We start from the raw sequence: 16663 nt of genomic DNA, 5'->3' as shown, positions 1-16663 counted from the left end.
ATCCCCCTGCCTATTCCACAACGACCATGGTCGCACATCGGCGTGGACTTCGTCACTGACCTTCCTCGCTCGGGGGGTTATACATGCATCCTAGTGGTCGTCGATCGGTTCTCTAAAGCCTGCCGCTTTGTTCCCCTACAAGGCCTCCCCACAGCCCTGGATACGGCAGAAGCCCTCTTCCATCACGTCTTCCGCAACTTTGGCCTTCCGGAGGAAGTGGTGTCTGACCGAGGTCCCCAATTCACCTCACATGTCTGGAGAGCATTCTTTCGGCTACTGGGGATCGCGGTCAACCTGTCATCTGGGTATCACCCCCAGTCGAATGGCCAAACCGAACGGAGGATCCAAGACCTGGGAAGGTACCTACGGTCATACTGCCACCAGGATCAGGAGGAGTGGAGTCGGTTCTTGCCCTGGGCGGAGTACGCCCAGAATTCATTGCGCCAGGATACAACAGGACTCACGCCTTTTCAGTGTGTGTTAGGGTTTCAGCCCCCGCTGTTTCCTTGGACCGACGAGCCCGCCAATGTACCTGCAGTGGACCACTGGTTCCGGGAGAGTGTTAGGACGTGGGAGGCTGCACACACCCAACTGCGCCGGACAACCAGAGAAACCCAGCGTCATGCTGACGCACACAGAAGGGAGGCCCCCCAGTACAGGCCCGGAGACTGGGTCTGGCTGTCCACTCGGGATCTGCGACTGCGGCTTCCTTGCAGGAAGCTGAGCCCCCGGTACATCGGGCCATTTCAAATCGAGAGGCAGGTCAACGAGGCAGCTTACCGGCTAGTACTCCCACCGCGGTACCGGATTCACCCCACCTTTCATGTGTCGCTCCTCAAACCTTACACCCCCGTGGACACACTGCGACCCAGGGAAATTGCACCCCCGCCACCGGAAGTGTTGGAGCAGCCCTCGGTCTACTCGGTGAGAGAGATACTGAACTCACGGCGTCGGGGCAGCAGCCTGGAGTATCTCGTGGACTGGGAGGGTTACGGCCCCGAGGTACGGTCGTGGGTGGCGCGGCGGGACATACTGGACCCTGCGCTCCTGGAGGAGTACCACGCCGCTCATCCGTTGCGTCCTGCCCCCCGGGGTCGGGGTCGGCCGCGGCGCAGGGTCAGGGCTTCAGGAGCCGCCTCTGGGGGAGGGGGTACTGTCAGGGATCCACCAGCCACGCCTTCTCCTAACCCTCATATCCACCCTAGCAGCTCACCTGATTACTAATCATCATCACCTGGGTCACATTAGTCACCACCATATATAAACCCCAGTCGTTCACAGTCTCACCGTCCGTTCTACAGCTTAGGCCTACGAACATTGTGGACTCTCTCACCCTTTGTGTTTACATCACGCTTCATGTGTGTTGGACGTTTCTTTTGTTTTCTGTATTTCTTTTGTGTTTTAGTTCATGCCTGCGTGTTGTTATGCTTTGCTCTTTCATTTCTTGAGTGACTTAAGTAAACACGTTTCTTGTACATTCAACCTCCGGTTTCCTGCGAGTTCTTGTGCCTGACATATAGAATAAGTTTGAATTGTGTATTGCCTTTATATAAATAAAGTAGTACCTTTTAAAAACAAAAAGTCCTGCCACATACAGAGCTTTGGGTTGGAACTAAATTTAATTCTATTTTAATGATTATTTACAGATTAAGACTTTTAAATCCTTACCTCTCGACTTCTTCCCTTTGGCTGGGATTGGTGATAGCAGCAATGTACTGCATAATGTATTTGCTGGCTTCTGTCTTTCCTGCTCCACTTTCACCTAGAAAACACACACAAATTATTGATCCTGTGTGCCTGTAAAAAACGATTCATTTTATTTGATTTTGACTATTGAAAAGACATTTTATTTGCATGTTGTTGATTTTTTTGTTGAGTTTTTAAATATGAGAAAAAAAAAAAGATTTTCTCCAAGTCCAACCAGAGTTTCCCAATAGAAGTCTCCTCACCCTGTAAATGTGTATGTATATATATATATATATATATATATATATATATATATATATATATATATATATATATATATATATATATATATTATTTATTTATTTATTTATTTTTTTTTTTTTTTTCAGTTTATTATTAATTTTTTTTTTTTTTTTCATAACACCTGCCTGGAAGTCCCTGTGAGTTATCTGGCCAATCAGATTTGAGAATTCAGCAGCACTGTGCTATAATTAGGCATTAATAAAAATATAACTTTGGTCTCCAGGTGTAAATATTGAAATGTATTATTTAGTTGCAAGGCATCCAATATAAATATAGTAAATCATATACACTCCATCATGTGTTCTTCTTGAAGATTCACTTCCCTTTTCTAACCAGCCTCTCAAAACTCAACCCCTAATAATCCAAAATGTTTATGTTTGTTACCTGAAATGACTATGCAGGTGTCTTTCGCTCTTCTTTTCATGGCTTTGTAGGCGGCGTCAGCTACTGCATAGAGGTGAGGCGGGTTTTCATAAAGCTCTCTCCCTCTGTACGCATCAATGTTTTCCTTCCCATAGATGTCCATCTTTCTGTAGGGATTCACTGACACGACCACCTCTCCAATAAACGTATAGATTCTGCCTTTCTCAAACCTGTAAACACAACAGTTTAATAAAGAATCCAATGAAGAATCCATGAACTGAAAGTATGTGGATGTTTTCATTATTGCAGGTTATTTATACATTATAATCTTGATTTCTTTTGTTTCTGTGTGACAGAGTATTTTATATTTAAGTAATCTGTATTGAAATGTCATCTTTTTCCTCCCTACATTACCTAAATGTTAATTATTTTTACTTTGTTTTTTATTTGTATAGTGCTTTTAGCAATGGACATTGTCTCAAAGCAGCTTTATAGAGAAATAGAGGTTATAAGGTTAGAATGTATGTTTAGTTCTATTTAAAAAAGAGTTTATCTACTCTTACACTTTCAAGAAGAATATAATGGTTAGCTCATTCACAAATTTTATAACATAAAAACATATACTCACATAAGAGTTCACATAAAACTTTAACAAATCAATACCTCAACTTTAATCTAAAATTTTTTTAAGGTTTGTTACAGTCTAAAGCATTTCTTTTGCTGTTTTCTATATTTGTTTTTTTCTCTTGAAAAGCTGATTTTAGGTTGAGTTTGTAGGAGGATTCTACTCAATTTTGTTTGTATAGCACTTTTAACAACATACATTATTATTACAGCTTTACAAAATAGATATAAATATGCTAATTAAATTAATCATTTTGCCCCTCTATGTTTTTCCTTGTTGGACAAGAGGTTAAATATAAGAAAGAATGTGAGAAAGAAACCATGAGAGGAACCAAAATAAAAAAGGGAACACATCCTCATCTGGTTGACTCTTTATTACAATTTTATCATTATTGAGGGGGTTATTAACTGTTCCTTGATGGAGTTTAGAGTGCAAAACTGTTTGTTTAGACATGACATTAAATGTATCTCTAAATGGTTAATAACTGCAACAATATTCCAGAAAAAAAAAAAGAATTATTTGTCAATTTCTATGAAATTAGATGAATTATACACTTTGGGATGCACTGTTAATGGAAAAAACAAATCGACTTCCTAGTTTTATTGAAAGAAAAATCAAACCTCACCAATGATTTATAAGTAATAGCACATTCACTGAGTTACTGTAACTAAGTGATGTATAAATGGTTAATCAAAAGACATCAGTGTTGACAGGTTTATTAGTTTGTGGTGCATTTGTTTATATAAGCACATGATTAGATATGTAGCTTGTACTCTATAGGTAGGTATAGGTTTTAATATGTAGAAAGTAATATTATTATATTATACAGTGTTATTTTGTAAACAACACAATAACGCTTTTACACATCAACCACAAACTTTCACGGGTTGCATTATATTGAGAAAGTTCAACACCATGTCACAATTTTGATTTCTGAATTGGAAATACCAGGAAATCACATGGAGACATGATCCAGTTTAAATGTAGTATTACAGCCAGGAAACATTTAATTTTCCAGAATGAAATTTTGTAAAAAAAAAACAAAAAAACAAACAAAAAAAAAAATGCTAACAAGACATTTATAGTTGTTTAATGTGATTTTTTTTGCTAACATTTAAGCTTGAAGAAATCCTTTGTGGTTCTCAAGTAGTAGTTCATGAAGTCCACAGTTTTACTTTGGTTACTGTGGAACCAGTAAACATGTAATCATGAACGATTACACATATACATAACATTGGAATCAAATGAAAATGTGTTAAATTTGTAAATGTAAAAATCTTGGCTCTGAAATAAGAAAAATATTATTGCACTTATTGATATAATGTGCCATACATCTTTTCTACAGTTACTGTTCTTAGCTTAAGATGTATGCAAAGACAACAAAGAGGATGTTAATAGATAAGTGAATAAGAGATTATTTAGATTTATTCATCAGATAAATTTTTTCGCATCACTACGAATGTTTTTAGTACGGTACCACTTAAACCATAGTGTAAGTAACTTATTCCCTGATCAACAATGGAGCTTAACATAAAATATCAGTAATCTGTTAAACTGGCTACGTAGCAGAGGCGTGACTTTCAGAGTGACATAAACAACACCCACATTTGACAGGAAGTGATATGAAGGTGGGAAGCGAGAACAGGAAGTGCAGTGCGTGGCTCCAAATGACTTGCCTTCTCTGTTTCATACAACACTGGGTGTGTTTGGGCAGAAGTATCATAATTCTGGGTTAGGTTAACTCATACTAATACAATCTTTAGCAGCATTTAAGTATGTTTAAATACAATACGAATTTTTATATAAACAGAATAAAGATCTCTGAACTATTAACGATTAGGTAATTTGTAGATTTATCTTTAATAGTAAAATTCTTTCATTCAAATATTTGTAATATACATTATGTACCATCATAGAGGATAAAATTAAGCTGTAAATAGATGTGAATCAGATTTTATATATGTAAATAAATGTTGTATATTATGTTCTTTACATGAATCTATAATTTGCCCTTCACATATATTTGTATTATTTGCAATTTGACAGTGTCACGAATGTTACATATGAAGCAAACAAAATGTTGTTGTCATGGAAACGATGTAAAACATACAAAATGCAAAGAGACGTGTGATTTTGACTCAAATCTCATGAACGGATGAATCAGGCGAAGACACATGACGTCAGAGAAAGCTCTCTGAGAGGAATTAAAGGACTTAGGCGTTAGGTTGCATCACTGGCTCGTGAAAATTTTGAGCTTAAGTGACTACAGTCAATCTTTGTTTTGGTTCACTTTAATAACGCACACTCAGCACACGATGCAAAGCGATTTTCCCGCTACTGCTGAACTCTGTAAGCCAGACATTAGTCAGAGCCGAGACAGTACATGTTGGTAAACCCATCCAAATTGAAAGGGAGTGGCCAAAGACCTCAAAAACTACCTTGCACATTGGTTGACCTTACAAATGTTGTGCTTTTCCAATATAAGTCAATAAATAAGTCAAATGATGTTGATGATGATGAATTTGAGTTTTGAAAGTCTCTTTCAAAATCTTGTCAGCTTCTATACTGCACATTGCTTTCATTATAATATTACTTTCATTGTCACAGTTTGTCCAATCTGCTCTTACCTGAGCTTTAGGTTCTCCAGGAACTGCTCCATAGTCACCTCGTCCAGGAGCACAAAGTCTGACTTGCCAAACTCAAAGCCCTCCAGTTCAGCCATCCCTGAAGTGGATGGATAGACGAGTGGATGATGACAGGAAAGACAGAGAAAAAGAGAGGGAAGTAGTATGAGCCGGTAGAGGAGGCTGTCGTAGTCTAATGTGGGTGTGGTGTAAAAAGCCTTCCTTTAGTTAAACGACGACTGCATTTAGCTAAGAGCTGTGGTTTGTAAGATATAGCACGTCATCCTGTGGTTGGTGTGTGTGTGTGTGTGTGCGTGTGTGTGTGTGTTGATGCTGTGTGGTAGATTGGCTATGTCGCTGCACAAGAATTTTATCTTTGGGGAATAAACACAAGCATTTCCTGCTTTCAGATCAGTCGTCCAGATGTGTGCAGATGAGGCTTGCGCTTCAAAAAAGCGCTTTAAATTTTGTGCAGGTTCTTAACAGAGGAAATGTAAAGACCAGACGGCACAGTGAAGTCAGACTTTTATCAAAATCAAAAACATGAGACAGACAGGAACTCAATGTAAGGAAGAACAAACAGAGAAGTTCTTCTCCTGCTCTACATAAAGGTCAGCTGGTGGAAGGAGCATATAAAACGAGTGGTTGGTTAATGTGTGTTCTCATTGCAATTTTTTTGAAAGGCAGTAGAATGGTGTAAAATGTACAAAATGCTCCTTCAAATCTAAATGGTCAGAAAACATTTATCTGGTGTATACTGAGGTGTATATGAATGTGTTTTTGGGTTTGACATGAGTCTGAGGGAAACTTGTTTCATTCCAGCTTAACAAGAAAACTCAGATCAAAGCTAAGTGTTAGGGGTTTTCCAGTCCCCAATATAGTCATATCAAATTACAATATATTTTGTGTATAACATTCTTAAAACCAAGATAGACATCTTATTATAACAGCTATAAACTGTTTTCTTTTAAGACAATGTACAGCTTGTTCTTATACAGGAAATTCACAACTTAATGTCCATTATCATTAGTCTTTGCCATGGCAGAAGAATTACAGTTGTATTGTAGTTACATACAAATTGCTGATACTGGGGACTTCATCCCAAAAGTGTTACATTTTTCTTTATTAAATGACAACAAGCTTTTTTTAACTGTCTTTTATTCGACTTGGATACAGTGAGTGTGTACAATTATCTAAAGAAAAAATTGTCATATTAGCACCTTCTTACAACATCCTCCATTCACTTCTTCTTCAACAAAACTTGAAATGACAAATTCCCTTTATTTTGCTTGAGGTTTTAAAAAAAAAATAGAATTAGTTTTTAATATTGGGTATTAATTTCCTTTAACATATTGTCATCTTCCCGTGGGCTCACCACCTGCAGGAGGGACTGTAAGGGACGGTGCTGTGAGGATTGGGCAGCAGTCGAAGGCGGGGGCCTGCTTAGACTGCTGCCCCCGCGACCCGAAATACGGATAAGCGGGAGAAAATGAATGAATGAATGAATGAATGAATGAATGAATGAATGAATATTGTCATTAAAAGACCTATGGTATATCATTTTGGTTTAGCATTTCTACAAGTGTAACAGGAATCCTGCTAGCTTAAATGCCTAAAAACCACCTTTAATGCCATCTCAGTTTGTTGCCCCATATACAGAATTTCTTTTAGCTCTGTCTCCCATTTTACATCCTTGTAAAAAGAAATTGGACTGTTGAAATTTTTGTAAACTGAAAGGGTATATTTTCCAATGAGTTACTACACCTCAATGCCTCATCTGGCTCTTTTTAAAGGAAACTGTATGTTGAGTCAATTATCAATCATTAATTTCACATGCATTGTTCAAACATCATTGAACGTAACGTTTGAGAGATTCAACATTAAATCTTTATGAAACATAAACTGTAAGTTGAAAAAACAATTATCTTCGTTATCTTAAGAGTCCATGCATTAGTGCTCTCATCATAAAGCTGCATTTCCATGAATGTTTTAGTTATTAAGCAGTTATACTGGGTGGAGAAGGTGGATCCAGTGTTACGAGAACTAGATGGGTTTTATGGCATCACTGAAGAGAAGCACTCAATTGTTTAATATGGCTTTGCATGTTGAGTGGAATATTGGTTGGTGGATTTTTTATTCAAGTCACAATAAATCATAAAATTTAAGATGTGCTGATTAATGACCTGTAAGAATTATTGTTAAAAATCTTGTTTTGTTTTTTTTACATTACAAATTATAATTCTAAATAATCAGTAAAAAGAAGTAAATGCTGACTTTATATTTACTGTACGGTAAATGATGAGGAGTAGTCCATTGTCCATTGTCCATTGTCCACCATTGTCCCATGGACAGTGAGAATTATAAAGCACATTTTCAAATACATTTTTCTTATTAGCTTCTTATCATCCATGTTAAAATAAAGGTTATAATCACACATATGAGTTTAATGAATCATTGTCATAGTCCTAGTATAAAATTTGTAGTTGAGGGTAATCAGTTAATATCAAAATCTTCCGCAAGTGATGATAAAATGAGATTAGGAACAGTGTTGCTATGAAGACTTGATCAATAAACCCATTTCCAAGAAAGAAATGTAGTATAGTTTCATTGAACTTTATCATCGATAAGGTCTACATGGTGAGCGTCATTTATGGTCATAATGTCTTTATTATATAATATGCAATTGTAACAATAAACTGTTACACACCATGCATTCTCTGTACTGATATAACATTATATGATGTGTAACGGACATCAAAGTAGCTTTAGGGTTAGACCTGCCAGTTCAGTTACTGTTCGTATTGGATTTTAATGGTGTTTTATATAACCATTTTATATTTCAGGGTGCCCTGATGTGTGTGTGTTACCTTCTGGCTCTCGCTTTTAATGATGCTTTCATAGCTAGTCCTGGTTAAGTACAACTTGTTAAACATTTACAAGATTAATAGATAGGACCACCCTCCCTCTCTTGGGCTACACAAGCGATTCCAGTGATCCCGGCTCTCCTCTTCTCCTATTACTGCTGATAAAACTTTCTTTTGGCTTTTCCAATTAGGGGTTGCCACAGCAGATCATCCACATTTGATTTGGCACATGTTTTTACGCTGGATGCCCTTTATAACGCAACCCTCCCCATTTATTCGGGTTTGGGACCGGCACTAAGAGTGGCTGGGGTTGGTTCCCTGACCTATTACTGCTGATGGCCCCAAAAAAACACAGAACCCAACATGCACTGTATATGTATATAATATGCATCTGTCCCATAAATAAAACTTAAACATGAATAGCTAGATAATTAGATATTTAATTAGAAATAACTGAAATGCCTGGGTCTCGTTTCAAGGTGCCCGGTTTGTATTTGCCTGACTGTTATAATAATGAAACATATTTTAGCTGCACCTGCATCTGTCTGTATCCTTATTCCATGCCAGGTACATCTGTTTTAATAAAAGGAAAAGTGAAGGGATATAATGGTTGCAATATAGAATAATATAGACTGAGAAATATAGAATGTTGCTCAGGCGTACTACTGACTATTGACTGAATTTTACTTGACATTAAATGTAGGATTCTAATCAGTGTTCATTGAATTAGCAATTATTAAATATGGCCAGTGCTGTTTCCAATCTTTAGATTTTTTTTCCAGACATACTGTAATTCTGGATTCTCAATTCTCAAGAAGAGAAATCTGATTAAAAAGACATGAGAAGGACAACTACAATAACAATTCCTGACCGAGTTTTGTCACTCATCAGAGATGTTTTGGAAGTTCTACTGAGGATCCAGCGATAAGTTGTTCTGCATAGTGTGAGACATACAGAAAGCAATAACAACAAAAGCAATAGGCTTACGAGGATGGACAGGATTAGAAATGAGTTTATTAGAGGGACAGCGCATGCAGGACGGTTTGGAGACAAGGTGAGGGAGGTGAGAGTGAGATGGTTTGGACATGTGCAGAGGAGGGACATGGAGTATATCGGTAGGAGAATGCTGAGGATGGAGCCACCAGGAAGGAGGAAAAGAGGAAGAACAAGAAGGAGGTTTATGGATGTGGTGATGGAAGACATGCAGGTAGTTGATTTGAAAGAGGCAGATGTAGAGGACAGGGGGGTATGGAGACAGAGGATCCGCTGTGGCGCCCCCTAATGGGAGAAGCCGAAAGAAGAAGAAGAAGAAGAAGAAGAAGAAGAAGAAGAAGAAGAAGAAGAAGCAATAGGCTTACAGCCAGGGAAAAAATGAAGTTGATCAGTTTTCATGACTGTAGTTATTTTTATTCCAGAAAACTCAATCTGATTAGTGCTGATATAATAACAAATCAATATTTTGTTCATATGATGTAACCTATTTTTTGTTTATCATTACAAATATACTGATTATAAAAAAAGAAACACCTAAAATACACACTGTTGATCACTAAAATGTGCTACATAGCTGCATGTATAATCAGGAATCAGATAGTTTGTATTGTATAATTACTTTTTTTTTATTTTAAATTTTTTAGGATTAAGATCTAATCGTTTTAGCGTATCCATTAACTGGTCTGTTTTTGACTTTTTTGGTTGACTTGACATTAGCTCCAGGTCTGGATTTAGCGATTGTTCCTTGGATGTCTTGTTTTCATCTTGAAACTCTGAATTGCGTTTTTTTTGGGAATTCTTGTCTTGTCTTGGAGTCTGTTCATGACCTTGAACCAAGTCCTGAGATTTCCTTTTATCTGATTCATGGTCTTGCAGCTTATAGTGTCTGGGTACAGAAGAGCTCCTGGAATTTGGGTTCCTCTCCTTGGTCCTTCCTCTATGGGGGTTATCTTGTCCCAGTATCTTTTGCTTGACCTCAAAGCTTTCTCTTGAGGGACCCACAAGCTTTAAAACATCCTTGCTCTGTGTGATCAAAACACCAGAGTCTTTACAATGTTGGATTCTCTCAAGGATCTGCTTTTGCTCAGCATTATCAAATTTCTTCAGTTCTATTTCTTGGGTGCGTAATGTCGGGCTGATCTCGTTAATGGTGTCTAAAAGATATGATTTTGCTTTTCCACAATTTGGTCCTGAAAACTTGACAGTTGTATACTCAGTATAATCTGTTAACGTCATCTTAGTACCAAAGTCCTTCTCAATACACTTAACAGCATCCTGCTTCTGAGTGAGTATAAACTTTATGGTATCTGTGTCCACTGGAAAGGTTTCCATTCTTCCACTGGTTGACGAGGGACTGCTGTGAGAGGAACTGTCCCAAGTATCAGCATCGACACTTGGACGGCTTCTTGGTGATCCACCTGAGGCAGAAAGTCCATATGATGTGTGGCCTTGCAAGATGGACGAGGATATAGAGTTTTTTGATGACGATGGAACAACGTCCACAAGGGGGCTTTTTCTATGAGCAGACATTTCATTGCCTGTGACCTGTTGCTGTTGTGTAAGCAGATAGTTTGGGATATAAGTGTCCACTGTATGGCTTGTACTTCCAATAGAGGAGTAGTAACTGCTGTGAAGACTCCTGGGGGACTTAACCAAAGCTGAATCTTTATACAGTGGAGATGTGTGGTGTACCAGGTCAGGACTAGATGGAGAATTTCCTGATAATGATGATGCACCCTCAGCAAAGGGGCTCCACCTATAAGCATCCACAAAACTGCTTACATTTCTTTCAGTGTAAGGTAAATAACTGCTTTGAAGACTTCTGGGAGGTTCATCAGATGTTGAATCTCTATATGAGGATGATAAGAATGGTGCACTATCAGGAACTGGACGCCAACCCATTTTATCAATATTCTTTGATGTGGAATTGGAACCAAAATTGGGATCCCAAGCAGCACCTTTGTGAAGAACTGATGAACGTTTACTATGGGATCGACTTCGAAGCTGTACGAGTTCATTGCGTATCAGCTTTAGTTTCAAGAAGGAGCCCTTCAACTGGAGGTGATCTGCACCGTATGATATTACCTTAAAGTCATAATAGTCAAGGAGCTTGATGACAGAGTCTTGATCAGAGAACATACTCAAGTCCAGCGTGGTCTCAACTGGCATGTCCACCTGAAACAACAAAAAAAACTTAAGACGAAAATGTGGTTTGTTATTTTGGACATGTTGAGGAAAATTGGAACTCTTTTGGACTGGTCTGCATATGTGTAAGAATTTAAATACAGTTTTACCTCAGAAAATGTAGCTTTCTTCACGTGTATCGGATAAAAACTGCTGTCAACGTCTAAAAGATGAGAACACTCCAAGACTCCAGGAACTAAAACAAAAGGTAGACAAGATGACAATCTAATGGCTTTGAATGATAGCATTTAAAGACTTTAACTAACATTGAATGTGTATCCATCTTCCATACCTTCTGGTGATTCAAAAACAACATACGCCTGCCCTGGAGTAGAAGTTGGATAAATCACGGTTGAAACATCTCCACCGTTATTCCTCCGCTTCAGGAAGTGTATTTTTAACTGATCAGCCATCCGTTCATGATGAGGAACTCCCAGCACTTCAATAACCAGTGGTTCCATGATGACGTTACTGCTAAAAAATAATGAAAATGGACTTTAAAATAACAGATAACAAATAACAAATGTTTATTAAAAAGTAGAGTTGCATAAATATTAAATGTGTTATATATGTTTATTAATTCCTTTATACCCTTGAACACCTACAATAGATTTTCTTTTTCTTTCGGTTTCTCCCATTAGGGGTCGCACAGCGAATCATCTGTCTCCATACCACCCTGACCTCTACATCTGCCTATTTCAAAATAACTACCTGCATGTATTCCCTCACCACATCCATAAACCTCCTCCTTGGTCTTCCTCTTTTCCTCCTGCCTCATGGCTCCATCCTCAGCATTCTCCCGCCAATATACCCCATGTCCCTCCTCTGCACATGTCCAAACCATCTCAATATAGCTTCCCTCACCTTTTCTCCAAAATGTCCTATCTGCACCGTCCCTCCAATAAACTCGCTGGTGGACTCCTATCTTTCAGTCAATGCCACTGTCTCTAAACCATACAACATCGCAGGTCTCACTACAATCCTATATACTTTCCCCTTTACTCTTGTAGATACCTTACTCTTGAAGGTGTCACAAATTACTCCTGCCACTCCTCTCCACCCTGCCTGCACTATTTTCTTAACTTCTCTAACACACTATTATTTTGCACAGTTGACCCCAGAGAATTAAACTCGTCCACCTTCTCCACCTCAACTCCTTGCGACCGCACCACTCCATTGACTTTCACTCCACTTCTCTCCAGGCTCGTCTTAGACTGCTCCCTACTCTCAACACAAATCACATCATCCACAAACTTTATAGTCCATAGAGACTCCTGTCTGACCTCGTCCTTCACCCTGTTTATCACCACTGCAAACAGGGAAGGGCTCAGAGCCGATCCTTGATGCAGTCCAACCTCCACCTTGACCCAGTCTGTCGTTGCAACTGCACACCTCACTGCTGTTACATTGTACTCATACATGTCCTGCACCACCCTCACATACTTCTCTACCACACATGAGAGAGAAAAAGAGTGTTTTAATAGATCAGTACTTTCATATTAAAGTACATTTAAAACCGAGCACTTATGTGCTGCTAATCAAGTACACCACTGATTATTATTAATATTAATAATACGATAATAATAATAATAATACTAGCAACAATTATAAAGGGAAGAATTTAGATTAAAATGTAAATCAGGTCATTAATTAAAACAAAAAACTTATTTAACTGAAAAGAACAACTGTTTTAAAACTTTGGGGTTTTTTATATAATTTTTTGAAGTCAGCTTCCAGGTGAGTCAATTAAAGGAATCAATCTCGAATCAATTCGTTCGAAGGAATCAAATCAATATAGTGACTCATTAAGGTCAAGACAACAAGCGCTTCATGACGAACTCGAACACGGTCACAAACAAAAACCTCTTCAGCTCAGTATAAAAGAAAGACAAGTCAAAGTGCGTGTTTTATTGAGTGATTAAATACAAAACTTACTCACTTTAGTCTTTAATGTGCACGTGATGAACAACATCCGATTTCAGGAGAAAACCGTGACCCCGAACTTCAGATCACTGAAATGAAAGTAAAAGTTGACCTGAAACATAGTGTGTGTGTGTGTGTGTGTGTGTGCTGTACCACATATTGCACAGGACGCAAATCGCGTCGCTTCCTGTCTCGCTGTGATCGAGTTTCTGTTTATCCAATCAGATACCGGAATGAAATCACGTGATTCGTTTTATTTATTTTTTTTTGTTTCTTGTTTTTTTCATTTTAAGTTATTAAAGTTCCCTTAAAAATAAATATTTTGTGCTTTTTTCTCTCCCACAGGATTAAACTACTAATTAGAAAAAATATATAATATATAAATAAATTAGAAAAAAATTAGAGCTTTATTATAAACAACAAAATAGTTTTAGATTTCTTGATATTATTTATAAAGTTTTGGATCGCTAAACCGCCATAAGAGCGAGTGTGTGAATTTTTTATCAGGAATACAATTAATAAACAAACAACAGGTCCTAAAGGAGAAAAGCTCTGAAAACCACGCGTGATCACATCAACTCGTTTAAATGGCAGCAAAAATCAACACGGAAAAAAAAGCTAATTTACATGCATATATATATATATATAGAGAGAGAGAGAGAGAGAGAGAGAGAGAGAGAGAGAGAGAGAGATTTATTTGCTGCACACACACACACACACCACATGCTGTACATATACTTAAAAATTTATCTGCACTTGTCAATTTGCACAATTTCTACTATTTGCACTTCTGGTAGATGGTAAACTTGATACTTTGCAATTACAAGGTTGCATCTATCCATCGATCCCTTTCTCATTTCACACCTCATTATTGCACTAATGGACTGTTTACACAAAAACTATGCTCATTTGCACACTTGCTCTTTTCACTACTCTATATCCATTGCATTGCTGCTCACAATTGCCTAATTTACTAAATTTTTATATATAGACACACAAACCTGATTTCTGTTTATAGTAATGGCCATACATTATGCTCATAGAACACATCCTTCTGTAAACTTCAGTTTAGAGTAATAGCCATCTGTATATTATTTTCATAGTGCATACACATCTGTAAATTACTCCTATACCAGTTAATTTATGCAAATCATGTAAACACTGTATATCCTGCACTTGCACTTCTGGTTAGTCCTAAACCGTATTTCGTTGCCTTGTACATGTGTAATGACAAAGTTGAATCTAATCTAGGTTGAGTGTGTATCAGGGTTTTGTCTTCAATAATAGACATAAGAAAATAAAAAGGCATTGAGGCATTTTAGAAGAATTCAAGAATCTTTTTATTGTAATTTCAGACCTCTACATATAGCTGATTAAGTACATTGGGAAATTAGACGTTTCTCCAGAAAATGAGGAAATAAAATGAACAAAAGCAAAACTATTTGCAGCACAGAAACATCATCGTAGTCTACAAAAACAGGCACACTGGATCCTGATTTTGCAGCTTCAGTCGATTCGTCCGTCTCCTCAACGAACGTAGGATTCCTGCGAGGCGAGACGAGAGAGAGTGAGAATGTGCAGTTTCTAAAAAGAGCACAACACGTAGCAGTGTGAAGTTTATATATGTGCGAGGTTTCTATAACCTGACAGCCAAAGGAACGCCGTCAGGCCTCAAACCACCCCGAGTTTCTCTAGCAGACATACAGGAAAGGACAAAGTCACGTGTGAGACCAAGCCTTGCTGAACAGCCTGCAACCTCCAAGAGGAGACTGTGTGGGTGGAGGTAGTTACAGACTTAACATTTATATTGGGGATTAAAATGTTACACAACCTGCCTTGTAGAATCACTGAATGGATCTGTAATGTTAGTTTTTTTAGGCATTTGATTATAATCATGGACGTCTGGATCTCCATTAAATCTGCTTACAGGTACATTTCAATCTAAGATGATTGTACTTTACATCTACAAAGAACCCATGGCTTACCAGAAATCCCAGGCAATCAGGGACTTGGGTCCTGGGAGATTACACAGGGAAATCTGTAAATAAGATTAAATACAAATTAAACACTACAAATGAACAATACAGCCTGTGTATGTTTATGACTCTAGTAAACAATCCAGAACTCTCACCTTAGTCCATGTGGACTTTATTCATCCAGGTCAGATGTAAAAGACATGACTCAATGTGAAGGAACCTGAAATTTATAATCGGACCACAAGCACATTTATTACACCAATGAACATTTGCAGGTTGATGAGATGTTTTAAACATTGAGATATCAACATGGAGAAAATTTCAAAATGGCGTCCTGAACATGCTGAAATCCACTACAAACAGAAGTAAAACCTTTCAAAATATTATAAATTTCACTGTGGGGTTTTATTGTTTTCTTCCATAAACTTCCCTTTTTTCCCCAAACAACTTCTCATGCATAAACTTTACCTTCATCCTCATGTTCATCTCTTCACCTCCAACCACGTGCTCGCCTGCAGTACATCAGTCTGACTCCATGTAGAACAGTAAACATCTGGAGGGAAAATAATAAAGACTTGTATCAGTCTTTGCAAATGTTATACAAAATAAACCTATAAACTCTATAAAACTATAAATAAATTTTCTGAAGAGTTTTCAGTAAACCGCGTTACCTCCTGTCTGAGCACCGCCACGTTCACCAGCCAGCAATAGAATACGCCTACATTCTGCGCATGCGTGATCTATTCTAATCGTTCTTCTTCTTTGAATGAATTTGATGAGCAGGAGATGCTATGGCGAATGCACTGCCACCTAGCGATATTTACAGCGTATTTCCTCGAATAAGTTTGAATTATTAATATTTCAGGACTGCATACAAGGTATAAGGATTCGTTTTTTTTAGTAGTATTTTTCTTTTTTTTATTATTATTATTATTATTCCTCCACCTTCTTTTCTTTTCCTGCTGCCTTTCTTCTTGTTTATTAGACTTGAGGATTGATTTTGAAAGTTATGTTGTTTTACCGCCACCTAGTGGAATAGAAGGGGAGTACTAAGCTAAGAATGCAAGTACACACAAGCACACACACACACACACACACACAAGCACACACACAAACACACAC

The 16663-nt window shown here is 37.8% G+C and overlaps 2 protein-coding genes and 1 long non-coding RNA gene across 3 annotated transcripts in view; all 3 read right to left on the bottom strand.

The window, feature by feature from the left end:
* Positions 1-5826, bottom strand: part of myo1g (myosin IG) — a 41888-nt gene extending 36062 nt beyond the window's left edge. The window contains exons 1-3 of the mRNA XM_083545368.1: positions 5605-5826; positions 2374-2582; positions 1669-1762 (exon numbers count right to left, since the gene is read on the bottom strand). Coding sequence (XP_083401494.1) covers positions 1669-1762; positions 2374-2582; positions 5605-5699 — 398 coding nt within the window. The 5' untranslated portion in view covers positions 5700-5826. The remainder of the gene's footprint in view (positions 1-1668; positions 1763-2373; positions 2583-5604) is intronic.
* Positions 5827-9218: 3392 nt separating this feature from the next.
* On the bottom strand, positions 9219-13103 carry rbm43 (RNA binding motif protein 43). The gene is made up of 4 exons (XM_083545369.1): positions 12897-13103; positions 11935-12113; positions 11753-11838; positions 9219-11633 (listed from the first exon to the last, which is right to left on the bottom strand). The coding sequence occupies exons 1-4, from the start codon at positions 13061-13063 to the stop codon at positions 10074-10076; spliced, it is 1992 nt and encodes a 663-aa protein (XP_083401495.1). The 5' UTR covers positions 13064-13103; the 3' UTR covers positions 9219-10073.
* A 1784-nt stretch (positions 13104-14887) lies between these two features.
* LOC310728022 lies at positions 14888-16292 on the bottom strand. The gene is made up of 5 exons (XR_014534165.1): positions 16213-16292; positions 16010-16094; positions 15697-15761; positions 15551-15603; positions 14888-15110 (listed from the first exon to the last, which is right to left on the bottom strand). It is a non-coding gene; the product is annotated as an uncharacterized lncRNA (long non-coding RNA).
* Positions 16293-16663: the final 371 nt, after the last annotated feature.

This window comes from Silurus aristotelis, assembly GCF_946808225.1.
Source record: "Silurus aristotelis genome assembly, chromosome: 6".
In the NCBI taxonomy this organism is placed as follows: Eukaryota; Metazoa; Chordata; class Actinopteri; order Siluriformes; family Siluridae; genus Silurus; species Silurus aristotelis.
The sequence above is the reverse complement of the archived record's forward strand: the minus strand, read 5'-3'. Positions and strand labels throughout refer to the sequence as shown.

Bases quoted from the DNA above. Each gene is read 5' to 3' on its own strand.
- rbm43 (XM_083545369.1), bottom strand. From the start codon at position 13,063: ATGTATGAGTACAATGTAACAGCAGTGAGGTGTGCAGTTGCAACGACA. The intron at 12,114-12,896 runs GTTTGTGGATGA...ATTTTTTAGCAG, and splicing joins GAGTCTCTATGGACTATAAA to TAACGTCATCATGGAACCAC. The intron at 11,839-11,934 runs GTATGGAAGATG...CTTTTGTTTTAG, and splicing joins TGTTTTTGAATCACCAGAAG to TTCCTGGAGTCTTGGAGTGT.